General features: G+C 37.6%; 1 protein-coding gene across 2 annotated transcripts in view; it reads left to right on the top strand.

Moving 5' to 3' along the window:
• The first annotated feature begins 5680 nt into the window (after positions 1 to 5680).
• LOC139954969 (uncharacterized) overlaps positions 5681 to 12163 on the top strand; it is a 121052-nt gene continuing 114569 nt past the window's right edge. For both annotated transcript variants that reach the window (XM_071955047.1, XM_071955071.1), the window contains exons 1-4: positions 5681 to 5734; positions 7003 to 7162; positions 10514 to 10930; positions 11759 to 12013. In XM_071955047.1, the coding sequence (XP_071811148.1) occupies positions 5696 to 5734; positions 7003 to 7162; positions 10514 to 10930; positions 11759 to 12013 (871 nt within the window). In that variant the 5' untranslated portion in view covers positions 5681 to 5695. The remainder of the gene's footprint in view (positions 5735 to 7002; positions 7163 to 10513; positions 10931 to 11758; positions 12014 to 12163) is intronic.

The following is a 12163-nucleotide window of genomic DNA, read 5'->3' as shown; positions in this document are numbered from 1 at the left end:
TAAAATCAACCGCGGTACATTTACCGCAGTTTTACCATGGTATTACCGCGGTAAAAGTATGGTAAAAGTGCGGTACATTTACTGCGGTAAATTTACCACAGTTTTACCATGATACTACCGCGGTATAAGTAGGGTAAAAGTGTGGTACATTTACTGCGGTAAATTTACCGCAGTTTTACCATGGTATTACCGCGGTAAAAGTGTGGTACATTTACTACGGTAAATTTACCACAGTTTTACCATGGTATTACCGCGGTAAAAGTAGGGTAAAACTGTGGTACATTTACCGCGGTATATTTACCGCAGTTTTACCATGATATTACCGCGGTATAAGTAGGGTAAAAGTGCAGTACATTAACTACGGCAAATTAACCACAGTTTTTACCATGGTATTACCGCGGTAAAAGTAGGGTAAAAGCGCGGTACATTTACTACGGTAAATTTACCATAGTTTTACCATGATATTACTGTAGTAAAAGTAGGGTAAGTTTATATGGTACATAAACTACATATGTGAAATTCCTACAATTGTGCCATGATTAACCACAGTAAAAATAGGGTAAAACTATACGGTGCAATTATACTGTGGTAAATTTACCATAATTGTACCATGATTTTACCACAGTAGAACATATATGGGTCACACTATGAAACATGATGGTACATTTACAGCAATTTTCCATGATTTTGTCCCATATTTTTGCAATACTGATATGACAAACCTTTTGTTCTATTCATATCTTAATGTGGCAATATAAATTTCTTGTGGATATGAGTTGAATAAAGAAGAGAGACAAACTGCTATTCTTATATGTTATAGTATGCATCTCTTTTCCTAAAAAAAACCAAGCAGAGGATAGATACATAGAGAATTCCTTCATGGAATCCCTGATATATTTGAGAGGAGACAACAATTAATTCTTTTTTCATTATTAGGGAGAACCTAAAAGCCTTTAAAATGAAAAAAGAACTATATAAACTAGCACACATAAGGCATAGCTTCTGTGCCTCAACACTGTGGCACACAAAAATTGACCAATCAGTGTCCTCAGATTTGGGTATTCTCTGTCAGGTCCATTAAAGGACTTGGCAAGTCTAAGTACTCTTTCCATTTAAAGTCTTTGAGAACAATAAGGTGTCGACACTGACACCAATTTTCACCCGCTCCTTTCCCGTGGTAGGAAAGTGGCTACACGTGGAAAGCGGTATTCACGTCCTTCGGAGGGGACGTTAAATTGCGGTCCCGGGAGCAGGACTACACACCCCTGCCTCGTTACTTCCGGGCACTATTCGAAAAGAGAAGGCGAGATTCGCCGGTGTCCTTCCACGCACAAAAACTTGGAACCTCAAAAATTTCCGACTAAGGATTTCCTTAGTCTGCTGAAGCACCTTCGGGTGGAAGCGTAATACGAGGTGTATCATATCATATCATATCAATAAGAGATCAAAAGTCCAATCTGGACTACCAGTTAAGTCAAAAGAATAGAGTCAGGAATCATACCATCTAGGGTAATTGAAATTAAACAAAGCTTTCTTATGTATGAAACCTCCATGGATTTGATGAATTAAAAACTGTTGCATTCTACAACTGAGGACTTACATGTCTGGCATACAACCATTACAATAAGGATAAAGGCATATAGCCAAATTATGATACAGTACACTGATGGGTGAAATTCAAAGAAATATATGGTACACATGCTAATTGAAGTTAGGACAAAATCAGGTAAACTGTCCTACAATTAGTGTAAAATCATGGTAAATTGAGGTAAAACTAAGGTAAAAGCGTAGTAAATCTACGGTAAAATTGGGGTAACAGCGTGGTAAAAGTATGGTAAATTGAGGTAAAACTAAGGTAAAAGCGTGGTAAATCTACGGTAAAATTGGGGAAAAGAACGGTAAAACTGGTAAATTTAGGGTAAAAGTGTAGTAAATGCGTGGTCAATCTAGGGTAAAATTGGGGTAAAAGAACGGTAAACTGTGGTAAAAGCGTGGTAAAATATGGTAAATTGAGGTAAAACTAAGGAAAAAGCGTGGTAAATATACGGTAAAATGGGGGTAAAAGGACGGTAAAACTGTGGTAAATTTGGGGTAAAAGCGTAGTAAAAGCGCGGTAAAAGTATGGTAACACCGTGGTAAATTGCGGTAAAATTGCGGTAAAAGTGAGATAAAACCATGGTAAATTTGTGGTAATTTACTGCGGTAAACCGCGGTTTACCGCGTCCATAGGGCCAAAACACCGCGGTAATGTACAACAAATTACCACGTTTTTACCCCGGTTTTACCGGGGTAAAAGTGTGGTACGATACCGCGGTAAATTTGAGGTAAGTTTTTTTCCTGGGCGTGTTTCGGAGATTTTGGCTGCAGCTTTGGCCGGATATTTTTGTCCTCTTGTCCTTGAAGAGATCGTATATTACAGAAAACATTTCTAACAGGAATCTACAGCAGAATGTATGATGCAGTCTCTGTGTGGGATATGGATTGCGATATTTTTGTTCACTGTTATTGGTTATAGGATAACAGGGATGGGCCGAGGTCCCACCCTCTCCCTCCAACTTAATACCGAAGCTGCAGAATTTTCTCACATAGTTTTTGGCGTCTGATAGCAATTTAGAAACACAGCAGTACATAACAGAAAGAAGAATAAATTACTAATAATTTATTTACGTAACCTTACACACTTGGCGGTAAATACAGAGGGAGAAGCCGGATGCCACATTGTTCTGTGACTTCTTGTTCTCTCTAAGTGAATATAAAGTACTAAAATACATATCATAAAGAGGACTTAGGTTTCTCCGGAAATATCCTTAGTCCTGGTAAGAGTCTTGGGGACTTTGTCTAAAAAATTTCACTTTTCAGATATTATAATTTCTGTCATAGTGACTTTAAAACAAACAATTTCAGAGAGCAGTTTAATTTATTTGGAATGCATTGGAACTTAAAAAAAACAGTGGGGGGTTCAGGAAGAGAATCCCCCGGATGCTGTAGCATTTTGAGAAATGTCTCGCTTTTTTCACTGCTTTGATTTCCCCCTCCCTTTGCGGGCTCTCATATATACGTCATAACTAAACTAAACTGCATACGTGTTTAATTTTTCCGAGTGATTGCTTATTTTGCCAACATTTCATTCTTCCTGAATTATCTTAGGCTTCAATATGAAACATTTTCATAAATTGATATGATAAACACTAAAAAAAATTGAGGTGCTACAATAATAAAAACCCTAATCCTTTAATAATGTCGTGTTATTTAGACAGCTGCGGTGAAAATTTAAAATGGAGTTCGCAACATTTTGAGGCAGATTATTACTTTGATTACAATTGCTACTAAGAAAGAATTGTGAACAATTTGAACGTCACACGGTATAAGTTACCTGTACTTTACGTGCTCTAACATTATTATTGTACCAGACATGAACCTCATTCCAGAGGAAATTCACATAGAGATAATTAATTTGTTTCACTTTCCTTTGGCTTTCTTACAGCCTGTCAAGGCATGCAGAGGAACTGCAATGTTAGCAAAGTTAGGGAATGAACGTCTGTAGTAACTTGCTAGGCCACTTACATCTCTCTCCTTTTGGGGCCTTTGCCAATCTTGAAAGACACGAGTTTTCTCAGGGTCAGAACACCATCCATGCTGACGATGTGACCAAAATATGTTAGCTTCTCCTTGAAGAGATGGCACTTCTCAGGCTTGACTTTGAGATTGAATGATCGCAATCTACTTAACACCAGCTCAAGTCGTTGTTTTGTTTCATCATATGTACGCCCATACACAAGAATATCGTCCAGGTAGATGAGGACCGTCTGGAAGTTCTGGTCCCCGAAAATTTATCCATGAAGCGCATGAACGTTGCTGGAGCGTTTGTTAGTCCGAACGGCATCCTTGTGAATTCATATAGGCCTCCAGTTCCCACTCGGTAAGCAGTCTTCTCTATATCTGTCTCAGCAACTGGCACCTGATGATAACCATGAGCCAGGTGAAGACTACAGAAGTAGGTAGCTCCTTTAAGTGCTCCAGGGCTTCCTCAATCATTGAGATAGGATAGGCATCTCGGTGGGTCTTTCCATATAGAGCTCCATAATATATGCACATTCTCAGACTGTTGTCCTTTTCGCGCACTAGCACTACTGAGGATGCATACGGCAGGGATGATTCCCTTATTATTTTCCTGGACAGCAGTTGCTGGAGATGGTCGCGTAATTCTTTCCATCAATGAGGTGGCATTCTTCTGTGAGGTACTTTGACTGGTTTATCATCCAGTAATATGATCCGGTGCTCAACCTCTTCGCATAAACCAAGGTCACCTTCATGCTAAATGAACACATCATTATACCTGTTCAACAGATAACTCAAGTCTTCCCTCTGACTTGCATGAAGCTGCTCCCCGATAGCCACTTTGCGCTCAAGGGGAATCCCTTTTACATCTTTTGTTGAGTTCATCCTGCAAGGATCTCTGCATATCTCTAAGAATGTTACATCCTAAGAGTCCTGGCACACTCTTTTTCTTTTCAGCAAAGTCTGCATTGTGTGAGTCCTTTACTACCATAAAACCCATAACCGGAAAATGATGCCCCATTACAGAAATTGACATCTCAACATAACCCAGATATAGTAATTGTACCTCAGGAGCTCTTATCTTCAGGAAAGCCTAGATGCCCATAGGTTCATCACCTTGAGCCAGGTGCTCAAAAAAATGACTCAGCAATGGTTGAAACTTCAGCACCAGTCTCGATAAGACATCTGATGAGTAACGACTCATATTCTACCTTTATCTCTGGGCATTTCCCAACTGCTCTGACAAGTAGAGAGCAGTGACCAGGCAACATACCCGCCACCTCCTGGCAAGCAGCGACATGCCGTTTTAGAGAGACCACCAATTATAGTGAACATTCCATTCCCCACCGTCCCACTGGCAAGAGGAAGAAGAAGTGTTGTTGAAACTGAAACAGAGTGTCCCATCCCAAAATACCTTACTCAATGTAAAAAATATCTTGCTGGGGTCTTCCTGTACATCCATATCTCTTCCCATAATCTCACTTCATGCGTTTCCACCCAGGTGGTTAAGTATATGAGGCTTGCTCTGTCCCTTTTCCCGAGTTGACGTAACTCCATCTGATTCTCCACATCTTGAATCCACTCATTGGTGGTAGGATCCCCCCCCCCCCCTCGGTTGGTCTATCGAAGAACTTGTCCTGCCAACCGATGGTGGATGCATTCCTTCATTGAAACAGCTCGGATGTCTCCTTTCTCTGCTGGGCTTTGTTGACGTAGATATTCTGCCTCTGCATAAGCCGTTATTGAGACTAGCTTATCTTGCTCCAAGGCATCCCCAGCTTATGCAACTCCAATCTCATCTGATCCGGTGATAGTTCTTCCATGGTACAGTATATGATATTCAGGGGTTAACAGCATCCTGCTGACTACGCCAAATGTGGCAGGACACACACAGGACTTGGTGGTTGAATCGCTGTTGTATTGAGTAAAGTAAACCCCTGAGTACTAAATGCTTATCATCTCACAGGTTAATTACAAACAATTTTTTTTGTCTTTCGTACGTGCCTACGTGACATCGACACAAAACGTGATAATCAATAAATGGCGCTAGCCAACGTTTACTTTACAAACTGTTTACTTTAGTTTTTGTGTTAGACTTGCATTGGCAGGTCGTGCATATGAGAACAATGAGGTCAAAATGCAGACCTTGCTCGTATGTTTCACATTCATATTGTTGGTATGTTTATTCTTGGTTTATTCATTCAGCTCACTTGTTTAATATTGGTTGTTTTTCCTTTTTCAGAGAAAAGAAACTGAAACTGATATCACATCAGTCATGCATCTTTGAGTGCTAGACAATAGGAGTTTAAGAGTAAGTTTCTAACACTTGATTTACATAGTACACTTATTGAGTGTACTATGTGATACGTTATCGACCGTTTAACATTCATGAGATATTAATGTCCAGATGTCCAGGAACTTCCTTGTTCGTCTTGTTTATTTGACTTTTTTAATCAAACAGCTTTGGTTTATCAAGTTCACAGTGACTTTAGTTCATGCCTTATCTAGCTGGATCCATCTCGCTAGAACAACACGTAGAAATTTGTTTATCTTGCCAGTTGACAAACTGTTTACTTTACATCTTGTGTTAGACTTGCATTATCTGCTTGACAAATTCAGGACAGTCATGCAATGAAAAAAATTATGAGGCCAGAGTGCAAACGTTGCTCATATGTTGCACATTCATATGGTTGTTATTTTTTCTTCTTGGCTTATTCATTCTGCTCATTTGTTTAATATTTGCTTCTTTTCTGGTTCAGATAAACAAACTAAAGCTGTTATCACATAACTCATGCATCTTCTATGCATATTCCACTTGTATATCTAGTGTACATAGATAATTGAAGTATTGGGTCATAGATAGTCAAAGCAATCAACAGTTTAGAGTATTCAGATGGAAGGAAGACATTATTGCCTTAATATGCATATATTGTTTTCATAACACTATTTACTGACCGTGTAAACATCTTAGGCTCATCAATCAAATTTGATTTGTGGTGACACATTCGAAACATTTACCTACTTAATTGCTGGAATTTAAGTCGAGTTAACAAAGTGCTAGTATTAACACCTTTGGTGCTATCCTTGTCCATGCACCTAGAAGTGCAAGAATGAGACACCAACAGGTTCTGTTTAATATTATTTGTTAGAGTTTGCAGGGCGCTGGACTTTCCCGGTGTTTAAATTACACCTTCTAAGTGCCGATGTGCAGATAACACGTCACTGGTGCTTAAACTTGCACCTTTGGTGCTGTCCCTCTTCGGGCACTATAGCAAAGTGCATGACAATGACACGTTGAGTGTTGTTATCTAGCACTTACCGTGTTTGAGTGTACTATGTGAAACATAAACGACCGTTTAACATGTCATGTCATACGGTATTACAGTCCAGCTGATCAGGAACTTCCTTGTTTGTCTTGTTTTTTTGACTTTTTAAATCAAACAGCTTTCGGTTATCGAGCTCACAGTGCATTTAGTTCATGCAATATTCAGCTGGATCCATCTCATTAGAACAACACGTAGAAGTTCGTTAGTGGAATATGAAACGAAAATGGAAGATTGGATCTCAGTCTTACTGTTTTTGAGTCTTCCTATTTTCAACTCAGGTAAGCAATTGATTAGCTGAGTAGGCCTATTGGAATACATACTGGTACATATAGTTTAACGAGATGAGTAGGGATTCAGAGTCGTATTCTATGTTTATGCGTATGACACATGGTATACTTTATATAGTACTATATCGAGGATATATCCAAGCATGCCTAGAAGGAAGAAGGTGGGTGGAAGCGATCTACAGACCAGCCTCCCGGGTGAATTAGGTAGTTCATATGTTGCGTGAAAACTGGTTTATTCTCAAGTTCTAAACTAGTATACACACTTGATTAAGGTGCAAGAAAATAGCCCGGCGACATATCTTTCCCGGAGGCTCTTGCCTGGCCCTGGTCGCCCCTGTATGCTACATATGCATTTGCCGTAAACTTTTTTTGACTATCACAAGTCAGACAATATCCTAGACTTTCACCACAAGATTGTTCCATTCGGTTTTCATTATTAATTTTGATCACCCGTGTAGACGATATTTCAACGCCATATTAATCAACTTGAAATGTTGGTTTATTTTTGTTAAAAATTCTGTATATTATCATAACTTGCCAATAAAGTCGACAAGTAAGTTATTTAATTTATAATGTTACAGGATGCACACACAGTAATTTAATCTATACTGTTAGAGGTTGCACACACAGTGATTTCATTTATAATGTTAGAGGTTGCACACATAGTTATTTAATCTATACTGTTAGAGGTTGTACACACAGTAATTTAATCTATACTGTTAGAGGTTGTACATGCAGTAATTTAATCTATACTGTTAGAGGTTGCACACACAGTAATTTAATCTATACTGTTAAAGGTTGTAAACGCAGTAATTTCATATATACCACTAAAGGTAATTAACACAGTTATTTCATCTATTTTGTTAGAGGTTGTACACACAGTCATTTAATCTATACTGTTAGAGGTTGTACACACAGTAATTAAATCTATACTGTTAGAGGTTGTACATACAGTAATTTAATTTATAATGTAACAGGATTCACACACAATTATTTAATCTATACTGTTAGAGGTTGTACACACAGTAATTTAATCCATATTGTTAGAGGATGTACATACATTTATTTAATCTATACTGTTAAAGGTTGTAAACGCAGTAATTTAATTTATGCTGTTACAGGATGCACACACAGTAATTTCATCTATAATGTTAGAAGTGTGCACACACAGTAAATTAATCTTTAATGTTAGACGTTACACACACAATTATTTCATCTATACTGTTAGAGGTTGTACACACAGTAATTTAATCTATATTGTTAGAGGATGTACACACAGTTATTTAATCTATACTGTTAAAGGTTGTAAACGCAGTAATTTCATATATACCACTAAAGGTAATTAACACAGTTATTTCATCTATTTTGTTAGAGGTTGTACACACAGTAATTTAATCTTTACTGTTAGAGGTTGTACACACAGTTATTTCATCTATTTTGTAAGAGGTTGCACACACAGTTATTTAATTTATACTGTTACAGGATGCACACACAGTAATTTAATCTATACTGTTAGAGGTTGCACACACAATTATTTAATCTATACTGTTAGAGTTTGTACACACAGTTATTTAATTTATACTGTTACAGGATGTACACATAGTAATTTAATTTATACTGTTACAGGATGTACACACAGTTATTAAATTTATACTGTTAGAGGTTGTACACACAGTAATTTCATCTATACTGATAGAGGTTGTACACACAGTAATTTCATCTATACTATTAGAAGTTGCACAAACAGTAAATTAATTTATACTGTTAGAGGTTTTACACACAGTAATTTAATCTATACTGTTAGAGGTTGTACACACAGTAATTTAATTTATACTGTTACAGGATGTACACACAGTTATTAAATCTATACTGTTAGAGGTTGTACGTACAGTAATTTAATTTATATTGTTAGAGGTTGCACACACAGTTATTTAATCTATACTGTTAGAGGTTGTACACACAGTTATTTAATCTATACTGTTAGATGTTGTTCACAAAGCAATTTTATCTATACTGCTAAAGATTATACATACAGTAATTTTAGTAATGTATGTGTAAAGGACGATTTTAAAGGTAGTGGTCGTGGGTTAAGGTATGGAATGAAATTATAAATTTTCGCCGAAAGGATTTAGGTACTGTCACGAACCCATAGAGGTTAAAACGGTCAGAGGTACATGAAGGTTTACTTCGTTACAAATGACCGACTGTGGTCCTACGGTTGCTGAAGCTGGCCCTCATGCCGGGTATTCAGGGGCTGTAACCAGATAAATTAAATACAAGATTGGATGGTAAACAGTGCATTCTGAGAAGTATTGTATTGTTTTAGGGCATGTGTGTAAGATTAACTAGACCGATAGACACCAAATAGGATGATCTATTTTTTCCCCGGCCGGTCAAATGTAACAAATCCACAGAATGACATGTTAGGTGCAGACAAGGCTCCCGTCTCCTCTTTGCGCACACCACAGTACAATTTCAAAGTGTGAAGAAGAGGCCAAGAATTTGATTAGACTTTTCTTGTCATAAATATTTCTTTACTACATGAAGTACGGATGGTTGCACAGTACAAGGTAAAGCCGCCTGCAAAACGAACTAGTGTATAACTCATACAACATGTATATACAATACTAAACCAGTCGATACATCATGAACGTTGTTTCAAAATTGCGAAGAATAGCAACATTTTGCATCTTTGCAACCTCGGTAGTCACGACATTTCTCAGACGAAAGGTGACATCCTCCCCTAAATACCTATTCACCGGACACCGTTACACATGAATCCTTCTGCAAGTTCTGCCAATCACAAAAAAAAAATGGTTCCGTCTCTGTGTGAAATAAGACATATATATTGTGTGGAATATCATGAATAAATCAATTGAATTGAAATGAAGAATTCAATAACATGGAATCGGTACAGATTCTTAGGAAAGTTCATACACATATAATTATATTTACCATGCACTGAAAGGCTTTGAGACAATTCAGAGCACTGCCGCAATGTTGACTGCGAAATATTATAACACGCACGACTTTATACTACGAGCCTTCGTTGCATTATATTGCTTCAGAAAATTTCAATTGATCAGGAAGGATATATAGTAATAAGATTGTTTTGTGTAAATTATCTTGCAATATGCCGATACTAATCACTGCGTCATTTTTATTCATTGTCTTTAGTATAATACGCTCCGTTTCGTTGCAGTCAATTAATGTAAAATAATATTTAGTTCTCAACTTTTTGTTCACTTATTTTAATTTATTCTTTGAGCTTTCAATTAGGCCAATCAATCGAATAATGTTATCATTTCTATAATAAAGTTATTTCCCGTTTTACTGTTCCAGCTGGTTCCTTCTTGGATACCGCGTGTATCACTCATAATCCACTGGGGAATCCCTCAAATCATACAACATTTATAGGCGTGGTGGTATATAATGGAAGAGATACCTTCAGATCCTACCGTAGAGCCGCCACGACCAAGAAATTCGACTCCCACTCCTACCCGACCTTAGGAAATACATCATGTAATATCTCCACTGTAAAAGATACAAATGCAAGTAGAAGTTGCGGATTTTATAGTTACATTCACATAATATCACAGTTTGAAGTTGAGCCTTTGATCAACGGGGAAGAAGTGGTACTAGGAAGGAGTTATAACAGAACAAGCTTGCAAAACGACCTTCGCTTTGGTGTATTCCAGTGCATTGCTTCACAACAAGAGCACAGCTCTATCTCTACAGTGACGATAATGCCAGAAGCAGGTAAGAATTTTAGTTGCGAAAGTCCAAAATAATCCTTATATTGATGTAGTCATTTCCCCAGATGCCCACGTGACATCTTCAGCCCTCATAGCTTTGTGTTTTTGGTGGTAGCTAGTCTCCCGATCCGAGCATATTCTACAGCTATAACAAGTGAATACATATATTCGGTGTGGGTACAGTTTTCAATACTCCGTCAGAATGTTCAACAACCTAGACTACAACCGCTCGTTGCCCCCCCCCCTCCCCGACCATCCCGTCCCCAAAATTTCATTGTTTGTTTATTAATGATAGCATAGAAGGGAGGTTTTATTGTTGAGAAGAAATAGCGTTTCTTGAAAGTTATGTAATGTTTGTCGATTCGGAAGGTAAAATTTCCAACTGAGTAAGTCGGCTCATGCAAACAGTTTCTTACCTTGCACTTATATATATCCTCTTGATGAAGCGTATTTTTTCCACAAAAGTACCACACAGCAAATTGGGCATCGATATCTTAATTGAATATGCGCAGTTTTAACGATGAAACCACATGGATGGCTTATCGCTCCCATTTCACCCAGTTAGTCGGTGTTCTAATACAACTTGGAATTTAAATTGAAGGAATCAAGATACATGGCTTTGAAGTGTCAAGACTTTCTCCGAACTCTCTTAGTTCAGTTAGATTGTTTAAACACATACTGCTGTTAATGATATCTTAAAGGGATGTTTTGTTAGCTAATACACCCAATGTATATTCTTGCATTCCTTGTATTTTTATATCGTACTTTCTGTTGTCTTCATCAAAAAGATTAGAGATGACACATTTTTTGGTTTGATTGTATATTCACTCAGCTGAATTTAAACCACCTGCTTTCACCATTACCGCAAATCTTGACGAAAGAGTGACGTTAAAAATGTTGGCATCGGACAGTAATTCGACACAAGTACGTTGGCGGTATTCGTGGGGTTCGGTCACAAGGGAGTTATCTGAATGGGAAGGAAATACTACACCAGTCATTGAGAAGGTTAACACCAGTGATGCTGGAGTATACGAGGCATATACAACATCTTCAACTGATAGTGGATACGTCAGACTTATCGTTAGAGGTAACTGTAACACTTACGCCTATGGGGGTCAGGAAAAATCCTAAAGAATTTATTCAAAATATAATTGTTGAATTTAGGAATTTATTACCGTATCGCTTAAAGATATTTACCGCATCACGTGTTAAATTTTAATCATGTTTAATTCGTCTG

Source organism: Apostichopus japonicus, chromosome 2 (genome assembly GCF_037975245.1).
Source record: "Apostichopus japonicus isolate 1M-3 chromosome 2, ASM3797524v1, whole genome shotgun sequence".
NCBI classification, from domain to species: domain Eukaryota; kingdom Metazoa; phylum Echinodermata; class Holothuroidea; order Aspidochirotida; family Stichopodidae; genus Apostichopus; species Apostichopus japonicus.
This window is presented reverse-complemented; position numbering and strand designations above follow the sequence as displayed.